Source organism: Nestor notabilis, unplaced genomic scaffold (genome assembly GCF_000696875.1).
Source record: "Nestor notabilis isolate BGI_N333 unplaced genomic scaffold, ASM69687v1 scaffold25769, whole genome shotgun sequence".
NCBI classification, from domain to species: Eukaryota; Metazoa; Chordata; class Aves; order Psittaciformes; family Psittacidae; genus Nestor; species Nestor notabilis.
This window is the reverse complement of record NW_009943638.1, coordinates 45,460-61,639: the sequence shown is the minus strand read 5'-3', so window position 1 is coordinate 61,639 and position 16,180 is coordinate 45,460. Positions and strand designations below refer to the sequence as shown.

The window sequence follows — 16,180 nt, the reverse complement described above, 5'->3', positions numbered from 1 at the left end:
ACGCAAGCCTTGCCAACAGGTACGGTGCGGGCAGGAACACGTGGGGTGCAGGGAGGATGGAGCTGGAGAAGAAAGCTGGAGGCAGAGGAGAGAAACTTGCCCTGTGGGGCAAGGGGGATGAGTCTGGTGGGGTTCAGAGCTGGGAGACACAAATACAGTGTCCGTTCTAGGTCCATGGCACTGAGAGCAGAGGGGACACAGGGGAGCTGTATCTGAAGTGGCACTGCCAGCTGTCTCTGTGCCAAGGCTCAGATGCTGCAGAGGGAAAGGGAATAGGGAGATCTGTTGGTAGGGTTGAGGGAGGAGGTAGGCAGTAGCTACACCCATTATGTACAGCTGATGTCTTTCCAACCCAGAAGTCACTGCTTTTAAGGGATAGCATGTGTGCAGCCTGGGTGCTCTGGGATTGTAATGACAGGCATGATTTGAAGCAAGGAAATGATATTTTGAAATGGATCCCCCACAACAAATGGGAGAAAGGGAGATGACTGGCTGCTATGTACAACACGTTAAAAATTCAGTTCAGGAAGACGAAGCTGTCTTTCACTCTGCCTTTCAGGGCAGTGGGGTTTCCCAGCTTTCTGACTGCTGGGTGATTGTAGAACTCCATGTTTTGACAGTTCTCTTACTATACAATATTTCTTGGTTTCTTAAATCTAGAAGAGACAACAGGATTAAGCCTATCACTTGGTGCTGTGGTGGAATCTGCCTCTCCCCTCTTGTTCTGTTCTTTTTGTTTTCTTTCACTCCATTCTGTAGAATTGTTCAGACCTTGTTGAGACCTTCTGGGGTAGAGAAGCTTCAGAAACATGAAGTATAATTTTGAAAATGTAATTGCAAGCTTGCTTTTACTGCAGCAGGGCTTGTGCAATCCATAAAGTAGTGGCAGGTGGCTCAGGTGATTAAAGCTTTCTTAAGGCCATTGGGAAGTGCCTGTAAAGGCCTAAGGGAAAGGTGCCTTTGCTTGCAGTGATTCTGTTTCTGCAGCATTTGATAATAAAGGTTCTTTGAAGTGATGTTAGGACACCTTGCTGTGGGGAGGTTTTCTTCATCAGGATCAGCATATCCTGACCTCTTTGTGTGCTGCATGTCCCTCCTTCATCCAGCCTCCCCTGATTTCAGAGCAGTTGTAGTCCTTTACTTTTCCCCATGAACCAGTGTCCCAAATCCTAGTGACTTTGTGTTGGGAAATTCTGGCGAATGCTGAATTGAGATACGCAGTTTTCCCCTCTAGGTTTCTCACATACTATTTTTCCATCCTACACCTCTTTCTCTCAAAGGCCTTTGTCATGGCAACCTGCCCTTCTCCAGAGGAGGGCTGGAAGCACAGCCCCCTCAGGAGCTCCTTAGCACCGAATCCAGCAGCCTGTAGGCTGGAGAGGGATGCAGAGCACTCCCTGTCCCTGAGGTCTGGGTGCTCTCATGGGGAACCTTTCTGTGCTGAGACCAGCCCACTGGGCTGTTTAGCATGACAGGCTTAATATATTGATGTGGGGGGAAAGGCAAGAGAAGCAGAAAAGATACTTTCTTAGTGTTCCTTAAACCCTTCATTATTCAAGGAATACTGAGGCCAAACGAGTATTTGGGGTGAGAGTGTTACCCAGTATGGCGCCTCCCATGCTTGTTTCTGCCTCAGGGAGTGACCAACGCCAGGTCTGCTCCAGGCAGAGACCAGAGTGGGTCTTTTGGGGAGCTCAGATCTTACAGGCACAGTTGGAAATGGAAGTTTCTTTTAGCACAAGTCGTAGCAGCTTGCACTTGCTGTAGGAGATGGCAGGCCTTCCAGATGGCTGCGGTGCCGGGAAGTGACAACTGTGAAGTTCAGGGTGCCTCCAAATTCACTGCAGCGTGTTTTGTGTGACGCTGAGTATAGCATCAGCCTTGTTTAAGGCAGGCTCTGTATCATCCCTTCCTGTTAAAATCAAAGGGACAATTCAGTAAGTTCTGTCTAGTGGAGTTTGAATGGACTTTGAATTAAACATCAAGCCTTGATGAGGGGCAAAACTTGCATTTCATGTGTGGACAAGAGATTTTCTTAGATTGCTTTTGTCTCAAAATGTTTGATTTTGAGAAGAATAGAGAAATTCTGCATTTAGATCTTGTGCAGATCTTGTCATTTAAAGGCCTCCTGTAAAAAACGTCTCTCAAGCAACCTTGGCAAAACACAGTTGTTTTCTTTCTCTTCTTTATTTGTACACTTTCAGAAGTCGACATGTGTGCATTGCTGTGGGTCTTTATTGAACCAAATAATCCATGATTATGTGGCTCAGGGTATTTGCAGAGCCTGGATGCTCTGTAATTCGTAGTTTAAATCGAAGCATTTCCCTTCAGGATTTGCAGCCCAGCACACTGCTGTCATGGCACAAACACCCAGAGAAGTTCTGAGGAAGAGGCAGCCCAGCTCTGGATGGCAGTGGTAGAGCAAATCTTATTCTTATAGACTCATAGAACTGTGATGGTTTCCCAGTACCAGCAAAAGAGTTTTCTACCCCAAACAGGGGTGTGCAGATAAGAGGGAAAACATTGCTTCATTATTTCTCATTTTCATGATGCATTTTTAAAGGAGGATGTTTTATCTCAGTTGTGCCACCAGCAGCAGATATGCTGCAGAGGGCTTCCCCTCTGCAATCCTCAGGACATTATCCGTAGGGATGTGCAGTGTTCTACATGGGCATTTTAAAGACCTCGTGGTGCACGCTGAGGGTTAAAACCTAACTATATTTAAAACTATCCAGTCTTGTTTTAGTCAGGGGTATTTAGGTATTGAAAATGATCCACCTGCAAAAATATGTGGAGAATCACAGTCTTTGTGACCTGGAGTTCATAAGAAACACAGGAAGCTTTTTGTTTTAAATCCCATGTAACACCCAGCTAAAAGCAAAACCCCAAGCAGCTCAGTTGGCCAAATTTTTTTTCAATTAGAATTTAATTTTACCTCTTTTTTTCATTTGCTCTTGACAAGAATATCTTCTGTTTTTTTTGGACTGGGGTGAAAAATGAACTGAGATATATTGTAACATACAGGATCACTTATTTCATGTTCAGTCCTTCTGAAGACGTTTGTGGAGCAGAAGCTGAGTTCTGTAAACTTGCTGAAGAGGTGAAGTAGCCCATGCTTGGAGTACAGCTCTGTGGGCACATAACATCAGTGTCACTGGGAACTGCTCTTAGGGACCCTCCATGTGCAGTTCTGAAGAGACCCAGTGATTTGAAAGGTTCATTATAGTTAGTTAGGATTAGACCGGGTTGATAGTTATACATTTTGGAAAATAATTGAGAAGACTTTTTAATCAATTTAAATCGTTGTGCCAGCAGGAAATAAAATGAACAGCAGGGATGCAAAATGATTTTTCCCCCCCTTAATACAGTCAGTTTAATGAAGTTAAGATTTATAACGGGATCTGAAATTACATTGCAATATTAGATTGTCATTTGTGTTTTGTTTTTATTTAGCCCCTCAGGCCTGCAGAAAAGCCTGTTATTTTTTGGCTTGATGCTGGGGAAGTGCCAGGCACCCTCCCAGCAGCACTAGGAGCCCTCAGCTCTCCCGGGAGAACTGTGTTGTTAAGGGCACTCAAAGAATCTATTGCTCAGTTCCATGGGGGAGGGTTTGATCTCTGTCCAGTTTCTTTTTCCTTTCACTTTCCTCTCTTCCTATTATCCTCCCTTGTGTCTGAGGCTGCTTCCCAAAGGTCTTTCAGACATCTGTATCCCGGTAGCAGGTTGGAATCAGCAGCTGTAATGGGTATGGTAAGGCATTTTGGACACGGTATCTTGAAAGTTTGGGTGTCTGGGTTTCTTGCTTTTCTGGCTATTCTAGCTCATTTTCTCTGTCGTTGCATTCTCTTCTGCCACATCTGAAACTTTTTTTACACGCTTCTAAATCCCATCACTTGGTTTTGTGCTTAATCTTCTCTGTAGCCCTCCACTCTCGTAACCTTTGAAGCTGGTTTTTGAGGGTAGGAATGGGCTTTAAGCTTAATTTGCTCACAGTGGCCCTGAGCAAGGATTCAGGGGGCAGGTAGGTTTGCATTAGGTGCCTCATGTGATGGCTTCATGTGCTGCGGGCTCCCAAACGGGTGCAGAAGCTGAAAGGATGTGGCATGTGTAGCTGCAAGTCAGTCTTGGCTGGGTGGTGCATGAGAAAGCCTTATTTCCCAAAGCAGCAGTGCTGTGCAGCTGTACCTCACTGTGCAGGGGAGGAGTAGGGAGGCTGCTGAACACTTGCTTAAGCACAGTTTTAAACATGTCTTTTCTGTCAGAGGAGGTGCCCTGCCTCCCCATTGCACCGATGGCTGAGTACCTGTCAGTTTTCAGTCCTTCCTGCAGCCTCTGGAGTTAGGACAATGCTGATTTTACTGGGGCGGAGGAGGCACAGGGGGCTGAGTGGTTTCCCTGTCTTGTGTCAGAGATACCTGAATGAGCAGGTCGCTGTGTCAGCCCATGTTGGTCTACTGTTCTGTACAGAGCCCCTACCCCTTTCTTCCCATCCCAGAGATCTGATCTCTGAGGCTTTTTGTTGTCAGCCTTGCTGCTTCCTTCCCTGTATGAGTTGTTACTTGTTTCTGGGTGATTCTTTGTTTACTTGCTGGTGAGTGTTTTCTTTTTGCAGCCACTTGCACTCACACTGGATCACACCTTACTCCACAGCTACTGGGAGCTGAGTTTTGACTCCCTGTGTGTAGGTGGGTTAGAATCTGACCCTTGTGTAATACGCTGGGGACAGACACTGCTTTCTGTCTCAAGTCTTGTAGTGCCAGGGAGCTTTATTGATGGCTCAGGGCTTGGCTTTGCTTCATAGAGTACAAATCCACATGTGTAAACCAGAGAAGGGATGAGATTTGCTGTGCCATGTTTTTGACTTATGCCACATTTTGATAAATGTACAAACAGTGGGATTACTATGTGGAATCTTAATGCTGCTGTTGAAATTTTGGCTAGAAAGAGTTGGAGATGGGATCTTGCCTTCTATATATATTCATACCATATATATGAATATGGTAGTTAATTTTTCAAGAAAGGAAAACTGGACATGGCTGAGCTGTTAAGGATTGAATCCCACTGTCCTGCAGGTTTGTACTGGCATATAGTTGATCAGAGCATGTTGGCAGGTAGGGCTGCACCTCAACACTATTCAGCCTCTGCACATCCCATCTGCCCATTTGATGTAATTTGCCCCAATGCAATTTGGAAGTGTAGACAAGCGAGTCATAGTGATGCTGGAGTTTCTGTACCTGCTGGCCATAAGTTGTGCCTCTCCTTGTCTCTGCTGATCTACATCAGAAGCTGAGATCCTGCCAACAATTTGGGAAGAAAAAAAGTACCCCATGGAGGTGAGGTTTTGTATGCAGCATCTTCTCAGTGATGCTTGGCTTTGCAGTGCAACTGGCAGCTTACCAGACAAAATACAGAAAGTGAGGGTGAACCCAGCAAATGGCAAGAGAAGCATAAACCCCACTCCCTGGAGAGGAATGAGGCCTCCAAAAGTTCTAGGACTGATGTAGCAGTTTCCATGGGGGATCCCGCTACGTTCCCCTTTGTTACCCTCTTTATTTTATAGCCCTCCAAGAAAGATGATCCTGCAGAGCTGCAGTTCCTGCTTTCCTTTGTGTATTAGTACCATAGCCATCCATGGGGAGATCTGCGTGGCAGGGAGTCTATGCAGAAACTCATGATTCTGGGATGAATTTATACTTTGATACCTTTAGTAGGTGTAAAATGTAATTTGTGGTCTCTTTAGAGTGTCTGAATTGTTAAGGAGGCCTTTGTATAAAGTAGAAGCAAGCCCAGCTGTTGATGTTGATGTAACTTAGCTATAACTCACCACTGCAGCATCACTCTGCTGTGAATCATCGCTTCCTGTGGCTGAAGGGTTGTGATCCCTTTGTCCTCCCAGATTTGGGGGCTTTCTTTCCAGGAGCATGATGTTCTGCAGCAGTGGGACTGTTAGTCAGGGCTCTTGCTTTACATGTTGCAGCACTCTGCCCAGGTAGAGCTGCGCTGCAGTGACAAGAAACTTCAGGTTTTGGTCCTTCAGCTGTTAGCCCCAGCTCCTAGAGAGATTTGGTGCCCTGGGATGGTGGGGCTAAACCCGGTTGTCTCTTCCTGGAATTCTGTCATGTTCTCTTCCCATTATATTCAGTGTGCAGTCAATTCTCTGGTTTAAGTAGTATTCCTTGTTTGTCAGGTGTCCTGTTGGTTTCATTTTCCACTCTGACCATGTTTGTATCTTCTCCGTGTAATGCCTCATCCACAATACCTGCAGGGATTTATCCTTCATGCTTTTGTTTAACCTGACCTGACCTGCTGCTTGACACCTGTATGTTGTTTCCATCTGCTCCCCTGGTTGTAGGTAAGACTTTTTCCTTGCTTGCTCCTGGTTGAGCTTTCAAATCCATTTCCCTTTCTGACCCAACCAGACCAGTCGGTGTCATGCTGCTGAGTTAATTGTCTTACTCGTTGGAGTTCCTGCTATTGATCATCTCCTGATCCCTCCTGACAAACTTCTGTCCAAATTCAAAGACTGACTTCTGTTTGTTCTCCTCTTGGGAGTGTTGGCTCTTACTGCCTACCCCTTTTGAACCAACAAAGATAGGATTTGTTTTTGTTGACTTATTTTGGGCTCTCTTGATCAGAGGCTGAGGGTCTCTGGGGCTGTACACTTGGCTGCCCTTTGCCTGGATCGCTTCTCTGTGAGACACTGCCTTGTTGGTCAGCTCAGAGGGAACAGGCCTGCTTTTTCCATCCTGCTGGATACATTCCCATCTCTCATTTCTGTGCTCCCTACTGTACTTCCATTCTCTGATATGAAAGTGATTTCACTTCAGTTCTATTGCTTTAGGAATCCAGTTTGAAGTAGCCTAGATGATTTCCAACATTATCTCAATTACTTGTTTATCCTTTCCTGCTTGCTTCTGTGACAAGCAGACTTGTGAACTGAGAGCAATTCTTTTGCCTCAGTTTTGATTAAAGTTCCTCTGCATAAAATGGTTGATTATTTTCTGAATGCTTCTCATTTATCTCTTTCCATCTGTTACACCATCAAGAAGGGAGAAGTTATGCGAAGGGACAGATGACATTGGGATTGCTGTTGAGACTCCTACTTGAGTGGTCATTGCCCAGATGCTTGTGCAGCTGTCAAGCAGTTATATAGACATGGTCAGGTAATATGGCTCCAGTTCTGGCTTCCCTTTAACAGTTAGGCTACAAACTGCAGCAGTTCATGAACTGCTTCACAAGTAGCTTGGCCATCTGGGAGCAGTGGGAGGTAGCCACCTCGCTGGCTTCGTGTTAGTTGCTGCTGCTTGTGAGCCAGAACTGTAAGAACAGAAGAAACTGGAGTTCTTCTGCTTTTCTCAGCCTTCCCAGATGCTTGATGAGTATGTCCCTGTTGACAGAGTACAACCACAGACATCAGGACATCTGGGTTTTCTTCCTCATTTTCTTCAATTTGTGTGAGCTTTTGTGCCTCAGTTTCCCTAACACTGTGTGTAGCTAACAGTACTGTTACTGTGTTTTCCTGTTTTCAAGTATATTTGCACTCCCTTCATCTCCAGGCACAGTGTTGCAGCAGTGTAGTTGTAACATGAGAGATAACTAGCAAGTCTAAATAGAAGTGAAGAAGGCCTGGCCTGGCCCACAGCCATACAAATGCCATCAGTTTCTTTTCAAACAAAGTGCATTTCAGTCAGGTGGTGTTTACTCAAAAAGCTTCCTTTTCCCCAGTGCATCTGAAGGCAGTTTCTTTAGGTCAGAAGATGCATGTTGCAGAGAAATACATGTTCCCCAAACAGACTGCTGCTCTGCAGATGACATTGCTAAGGCTATTTCTGGATATGACCATCTTCCTCGAAAGGGTAGTGTTATGTGTGGGAAGAAGCATGGTATAGGGCAAAGGGCTGGCATGCTGGGCCCTTGGATAGTTTCCCAAGTCTGCTGCCGAAAGGCTGCAAGATCCGGGCACGTCAGATGACCTACGTGGGTCCTACCATCTGTACATTACATGGTTCCCACCATCTGTACATTGGGGTAATGCACACACTTTTCTAATCCTGTTTTCAGCAAGCAGAATCAGTGTATTGGAGCTTGTGGCTGTTTGAAAGAAGGTGAGACTTAGGATCGTATGTTTTGTAGATAGATTTGAAAATTGCCTCCTGTGTGTCTTTACTCTCTTTCTATGAGTTACTATGATCTCTCTGCCATGCAGGCACCAGCAACTGTGATACTGGTTTTGGTGTGGCCTTGGAAGAGGCTGAGTCGCTGACCATGCAGTGAGACTTGTGGAGCCTGCTGGAAGAGTGCGTAGAGCTTCCTGCAGCGTCAGGCCTCACCCTGCTCTGTAATACACTTGAATATTCAACAGAGAAAACTTTGTTAGCAGAGATATCAAGGTGTTAGCAGGGGATGGATGAAGTCTGTGTCTCATTCTACTTAAATAATTAATTTTGTTTCAAATTACCTGCTTATGATGTTCATGTAGGGAGGTTTGTGTAGGGTAGCACTGGGAAGAGACCTGGAGGACAGCGCATACGTGGCACTGGTGTGAGGAAGTGTCTGTATTTTGCTGCTCTCATTCTGTGCTGTGCTCTTCTCTGTTCATGGGGGAGCTTGGAGGTGAAGCCACCTGATGTTGCTCCTCACCAGGGCGTGAAAAACACGGTTTTGCCAATGTATTAAAAAGAAAAGCAAAGTCAGGGATCTGTCTACAAGAAGCTCAACTCACATCATGGATCATAGACACGAAGCTGGCTTTAATGAAGTAAAGAATACACTTTTTCCTGACCTGTGAGAATCTACCTGAATTTGGCCAAGTTCTAAATCATTATAGAAGACGTTGGCCTCTGCACCTCCAAGGGAGGTGGGGTAGAGTTTCGCTGCTGAAATGGCAAAGGTACCTCCCAGAATGAACATACATCACACTTTGTGTCTGATCTGTGTGCACGAGCCCCTTCTGATGTGGTTACTGTGGGCAGGAAGGGAAGGAGGTGGTTTCTGTAGAGCCTTTGCTCACTTGTCACAGAAGTTAGAAGACAGATGAATGGAGCAGTGAATAGCACATTGGAGAACTCACTGGCCCCTGTCAGCAGCCCTCTGTACATTCAGCAAGTACCTTTCACTCTGACTTGTCACAGGAAACACACAAATAGTATAGTCCTTGTATTGTGACTTTTTTCCCTCAAGAAATGAGCCTGGGATCTGAGCTGTGCAAGTGCTGATGATGCACAGCCACAAGGGGCACCAGCAGGAACTGTGCTTTGAACATGTAAAGTGGCCCAGAAAACCAGGCCCTTGGGGGTCTGGAGGCACTCAGAGGGACGAGAAGCTGCAGCTCTGATCTCCCTGTTCATTAGCTTCCAATTTGGAAAGCGAGGACGCCTGACAACAAACGTGCTTGTGAGCTGCCTGGCTGCTGCTCTGGGTGAGCCTCTCGAGAAGCCTGGAAGGAAACCACCGGTTCTGTATTCAGAGCAGGGCTTGGCTTGAGGCCACATGTTGAACAATGGGGAGAAAACAAAATATTGAATAGCTGCTTGTTCAGCAAACCCAGTTCCTCTTGGCCATGCAGGGCCCTGCGTGAGGGAGTGTGTGACATGGGGCAGTTTTCCCTTAGCCCTTGAAGCTGGGACCAGCCCCTGCACGCGGGGTCTCGGGTGGGACGCGAGAAGGCATGCTTGCTCCCAGCCTGTACAGTGGGAGGGGAGCCAGCTGAGGACCTCTTTGCTGGCCCCAGATTGCAGCACTGAATGCAAAACGACATTCTTGCTGTTGTGTGGCCTGGCTTGGAAAACCCTTTCCCTGCAGGGAGCTACCTAGTGCAGCTTAATGGGGTGCTGCTCTGGTTTGAGGGAGCCCAGTTCTGCAACTGGGAGGGACTCATGGTGGTCAGCAAGGAGGAGCTGTCTTCCTGCTCTTTCCTCCCTTGTGCTGAAAAAGCAGAACGTGCACCAACAGAACAGTGTGCTTTGTTTGGGACTGCAGCTGCAGTTCCTTCCCCACCTGAGGGCTGTGCCTCATGTGTCTGTCACATTGGTTTTATCAGTAAACTAATGGTACTTTGCTCTTGGCTCCCATTTTAGATTCTTCTCCGGCACCTCGTACAGTGGTGCCTGGGAGTAGGGTTGGATCACTTGGCAGACAGTGGGCAAAACATCAGGGTTGTTGGGGTTTTTTCCCCACTTTCAGCTTACAGTGAGTATGTAGTTTTTGTCACAAATGTCGTTGTTAGGCATCTCTGGGTTGCCTGAGAACAGCAACCCGCTGATGCAACCTTTGTCCTGGGGTTCAAGGAACCTACGATAAGTACCGTGCTCTGCCACAGAGTTCTTCTGTGACCTTGGGAAAATCACTTGGAATTTGTGTTGGTGGTGTTCCCCTACATAAAAAGTTAGGGAAAAAGTTAGGGAAGAGTTAATTTCTGAAGTGTTGCAAACAGAAATAATGATTTTGAAGAGCAGGAACCATCTAAGGAGGTGCTGTATAAATACAGTAGGTGGCTTTGGAGACGTTTACTTCTTTAAGGAGTGCGTGCAGTGCAGCTTTTGAGGTGGTTTTTGACTGTGTTGCAGGAGGCTTTCAGGCCACTGTACAAACCCAGGGGTAGGTGGCTTCCTGCACTTGCAAACCACACGAAGGAGCTCTTCCCCGCCTTCTTGAGCTGAAAACAGACTATGGGGCCATTTCTCCTTCTCCAGAGATGAACAAACACGAACAGGTGCCAGTAATGCTGTGTCCCCTTCTCTGTTGGGGACTGAGAATGTGAACTTTGGAAAGGGTCTGGCTTGATCCTGGGAAAACAGCTTTGATCAGAGCCTTGGGAGGAATCTGATACCGTGTCCATCTCAGAGTGACAGAAAAACTAGCCAGAGTTTGGGGCCAGGTTAATCTGGTGCATCGCCATTGACGTCAGTGAGAAGGTGAAACAGTCTGTTCTGTCTCCTCACTTCTGCTCCTTATGGAGAGGCATTTATTCTGGACCTTGAGGCCAAACAGTGTGGGGGCATCATGGGGTGGTGATGACTAAGGTAACTCTTTGTCTTTAGTATTGTTTGGAAGGAAACATTCTGTTAGACTTGCTGATATTCAAGGCTGAGGTGAAGCTCTTGTTAGACTTGAGGCTGGTACTTGCAAAGGGCATAAGGACAGCAGCAGCAGGACTTCTGCTCAAGCTATGCCATCTCCTGTTCATCTGAATCCCACTCCTTACTCTAGAAGCTCTTGGCAGTGTTAATTAAGTACCATAAGCTGCTGTGTTCCCAGCCAAGGCTCCTGTGCAGCTGAGAGCCAGGCTTCTGGAACTGCCAGAGGTGAGGTGGGTTCACAGCTCCCTTAGAAACTCAGCCCTTCAGCATCTGCATCTGGGGAGGAAGATTTGACTCTTGTACAGCTGTCATTTGTCTTGCCATTGGGCTGAAAGCCTCATGTGCTGCTACTGCTGGAGCTTCTCCACAGGCTTCCCAGTCTACGGCTTGTGCACTTGGTTTCGTAGACTACTCATGGTGTTGAACCACTGCTACTTGAAACCCTGGCAAAACACTGGGGCTCTTAAGCCAGTAAGTTTTGTTTCATGGACACAGATGGATTTAAACTGGAAAATAGGTGTTGATCTCCCTTCCTTTTCATTTATTCTGTTTTGTCGCTCAGCTGCTTCCAATAGGAGTCATTTCTGAGGAAGAACTTGCATAAAAGAGAGAGAGCAGTAATGTAGTTCACTGGTTCCAGAAGGGTGGGTTGATTTTGGCTTGGGGAATGGAAGAAGGCATTTCCTGCATGGGAATTTGGTGGCCAAGGGAATGAGTATCAGCAGAGCCAGAAGGTGGGAAAGGCCTGTAGGAAAAGAAGCAGCAGATTGTGTATAGTGTGATGATGCATAAGCAGCAGAGATGGCTGAACCCGAGCAAAGAAAGGCAGAAAGCAGTTGACCTGGCCTGTGCATGGATGTTCTTGCTGTTTTGCTAAACGTGAGTCAGGTAACTGTGCCTTAGTTTGCACAAGGTGATGGAATGGTTCTTTCCTGCTTAATCTCTTGTTAAAGCAGAGTAGGATGAGTGAGTTTGGAGGAGAAGCATTGGCTCTGTGTTGGCATGTGTTGGAAGAGGTCATTTTTATTCTCACTGCCCCCTTTACCTGGGGGCAGTGGTTATGGGCAGCAGCCATCTCCTGAGCTGCTGGTATCTCAGTTGTGGTGGAGCTCTTGGAGCCCTGGGCTCCTCTGGAGCTGGGAGCTGGTGCTGGATAGAGACAGGAGGGTGACCAGGTACAAGGAGATGACATGGTCCTTGTCTCTGGATGCCATCTGTGTACCATGCAGGATAAGGACTCTGGATTGCTGTGTTTTCACAATAGAAAGCAGTAACCTCACAGGGAAGTCAAAACAAAATGCAGATATACTGCAAACACATTAGTGGGGCTGTTTATCAATATTAAATGTGTAAACCGGAAAGGTCAGCAGTGTTTAATGTCATGTGGCAGCTCTGTGATTTTAATTATAGTGAAAAACCCGATAACAAATGAATTCAGTGCTCCTGTTCCTCCCTGCTGCAGTTTGTTTTGTCGGCTTACCTGTGCTCGAGGAAAGTTTGACTGGATCAGCCGTGGTAGGAGATTTTATTTATAGGAAATGGGATAAAGGGACAAATTATTTGCTGTGTTTGATTCACTGGGGAATTCAGTGTAGCTTAATGTTTTGGCAACACTTTGTTACAGTGCTCGATAGCAAGGTTGCAGGCAGAATCACAGCAATTGCTGCAAAAGGCTTGTTGCATCTGCCTTTAAATTAGAGTGACTGGCAGTTGGTGCTTCCCTATTTCTTCCTATTTTATATCCAGTTGCAGGCATCTGGGATAAAGAGGGATAAACTTCAGTTTCTTCCTTTTCAAGTTCTTGTTGCTTAAAATCAGGGCTGCTCTCCTGGTTTTGTTGGCTCCTTTACCTTCAGCTTCTAAAACTCTTTCTTGATCTTTTCCCAAGCTTTTTCAAAATGCAGTCAGCAGGATCTTCCTCCTCATACAACATTCCTTCAGTTTTTAGGAGTAGTTATCACTTCGGGTGTTTAAAGTTTATTGTTAAAGAACTGCCTGCTATAGAAACCTGACTTTTAAATGAGAGCCCTGCAGACAGTTTTTGCTTGAGCTCCTTTTATTGCAGCTCAGGTTTTCGGCAGGGCCAGTACGTGTGCTGGGGCTGGTTTTCCTCTCTCAACATGTCCATACCTGTGTGGCTGTGGTTTCAACTTTGCAGGTGGGGGCAAGGTCCTGCCTGCCCTGTCCGCGGGTATGTGACTTGTGTTCCATTCCCAACGTCAGTGTCCTTATGTCACTGGGTGACACAGGCTGTGACTGGCTATTCACAGCAGCAAAGCAACACCACACTGAATGCATCCATTCCTTGCAGTTGTACAGGCAGAGGGTTACAGGTAACCCTGAAACGTTCCCTGAGTGCTCCAGTAGTTTATAGCTGTGCTGTTCATCTTGTACCCATCAGAAAGCTGGCGGTGGCAAATAAGGGTAGAGCTTTGGTTTCAGTCTGGTGATACTCTGGAGGTTCTCAGTTGATGATAAGCCCAGCTGGGTTAAAGAGGTCCAGTTACATGTGTTTCTATGCCTATTTAAAAGATACTTTTTTCCTGAATGTAGTATCAATAGAGAGGTTCCTGTATTTTTTCCACTTCACTGACAGCACTGTCCTTGTTTAACTCCAAATAAATCTTAGTAATATGTGCAGCCCAAAGATGAGGGAGAAAATTAATCTCTAGATCAGGAGCTCCAGAAATGAAATGAGTTATGAACAGAAGAGAGAGGGTTTGTTTTTTTTTTCCCTGTAGCTGTTGTCCAAGCAAAGGGAAACTGGCACAGAGGAGTCAGTGATTGGTGGTAGTACCTTGGGTTTTTTCCCTAAATTTAGATGAAAGGAAAAATAAAACTCTTCCAATGGCCCTACTAAGACCAAGCAAAGCATGGCAGGTAAGAGAAGTAACATCCCTGTAGTATTCATCCAGCATCACTGAGATTCTTCCCTTTGCATTCAGCTTCAGTGGAAAAGTGTTGGGGGGGAGTTGGGGTTTGGTTTTTTCCTTGCCACAGATATGGTTAAAAGTCACAGCATAAATTTCTTGACTTGGTGAAAAGCCTGTGACCCCTCTCAGTTGTCTTGTTCATCAGAAGGCAGATAGGTAATAAAGAGTCTCCTGTGTGAAAGGAGTAGGGAGAAACCTGCTGGTTTAATTTTGTTCACAGCAGTGGGCCAAACTTTGTTCTTTCAGTGCTGGTCTTGATAATTGGCTCGATATAATATAGGAATTCAAGGCATTACATAGCTCTGGCTTCATAACAGCTAATGGCATAGCCAAGAAGAGGGCAAAGGCTTCTGCAGGAGCATACAGTAAATAAATCAGTGAGCATGTTCCAGAGAACATACAGGCAGTGGTTTGATCAGGCCTCAGCTCAGCCTTGGTGGCTTAATTTGTGTCCAGGTTGCCTGGGCAAATGGATTTTGCTGGTTTAGACTCCATGGGGGATATGGGTTTGGTTTGGGAGATTTTATGGGTTAAATATTATGCTCATGTTTCTGATTGCTGGGAAAGAGAATTAAGGAAAGCATCCTCCCTTTTTGGGAGGGAAGGAGTTCCCTCAACTTTAGGGGTTTGTCCATAATGTCCCTTGCCTTTAGAGTGTCCCATACCCTGCTGTGCCAGGTACCTTGCACAGACACACAGCACCGTTTTGTTTCACCTCTGGCCACCCGCAGCTGCCAGCCACAGCTAAAACTCATTTACCTTGTTTTTCACAGGAATCGATGGCTTATTCCTTGTCTTCAATGAGGTTCTGACACCTGTTAAGTGCTCCTCCTCCCTTTTTTTGGAGAAGCATTTAATTATGACAGGGTTTCCCTTGGAGCACATCCTCCATTCAGTTCCCTAATTGTAGAATTCTCTGTGGGATTCTCCAGATGGGGGATAGAGGATTATCTTCTCAGAGCTCCGGAAGAAATGTGATGCCAAATTACAGAAAATAGATCCTTTTTATTAAGCTCTCGGGCTCCTTTTACTCTTATTTTAAGGTGACCTTCTGTTCAAGAGAAATGTTGGGTAAATGGCTATCCTTTTTAAATAATCCTCAGCAACTTTACCTGAGTTACTGACAACATCCTTAGATTAGGAATCCTGAAAGGATTTAAGCTGCTTTTTTGCCACTTATGCTGCCATCACAGAGGCAATGAATGAGGAACATGAACTCACCAGTTTCCCTTTGGTTTTAGTTGGTCTCATTTTCAAGGCAGTGCTGGCAGCGTGCTTGGCTTGGTGGGCAGGTATAAAGACAAAGCCTCCTCCTTTGTCAGGTGGTCACAGGGCCACTTGATGGGTCATTTGCTTCCCTGCGAGCTGGTGCTGTGGCAGTGCAGTTTCAATCCCTGAGGGGTTTCCAGGCATCCTAAAAGTGCTGCTCAGTACCACTGGTATTTGCGAACGTGGCAGTGCTGCTGTTGTGTTTCCTGCCCATATCTGGTTCTACTAAGTTACCTAAATCTAGTGTGTGACTGCTGAAGGTCTCCAGAGGCTGTCCTCACAGAGGCAATCCTACAGGAAGGCTCCTGTGTATTTGATGTGTATAAGTTAATACTTCATGAACTCCTGTGTAAGCAGGTGATACCAAGAGTTTTACAGGGTGAATGGAGAAACAAAAGCATAAAGAAACGTAACTACAGCCTTGTAGTGAGTTGGTGGCAGAGCCAGAAGCAGTCTGGAAGTGGCTGATTCTTATCCCCTGTTCTAATCATCACCTCTTTGGGATTTTGGGTGCATTTAAGTGTCTAAAGAGCACTTTCTGTAGCACCAGCAGAAGTGCCAGCTTTGCACACAGCAGATTCATACCAGAGGGGAAGGATCTCGTCAGCAGGGAGGCTGAGGTTATAGCTGTAGAGCTGAACGTACGTAGTTGCTTGGCTTTAGGCTGGATGTGCCCCAAGGGATGTGTAGAGCTTGCAGCAGTTGAACTTTGATGCTGAGAGGTCAAAGGTGGCTAATCCAAATTTTTGTTTGTCTTCCAGGTCTACGCACAATGAACTAGAAAAGAACCGGTGAGTAGCTGCTGAGCTGGATTCGGAGTGTGATGTGCTCTAACCTTACACATGCAGGTGCTGTTTGATCAGCTTAGGCAGCTGTGAATGGCCACACTGCATCATGTCC

General features: G+C 46.1%; 1 protein-coding gene across 1 annotated transcript in view; it reads left to right on the top strand.

Annotated features, from left to right (window-relative positions):
• The window catches only part of MXI1 (MAX interactor 1, dimerization protein), a gene marked incomplete at its 5' end in the record, with an annotated part of 46,294 nt that overhangs the window by 130 nt on the left and 29,984 nt on the right, over positions 1-16,180 (top strand). Inside the window, one exon of the mRNA XM_010022039.1 lies at positions 16,003-16,071. Within this exon, the coding sequence (XP_010020341.1) occupies positions 16,003-16,071 (69 nt within the window). The remainder of the gene's footprint in view (positions 1-16,002; positions 16,072-16,180) is intronic.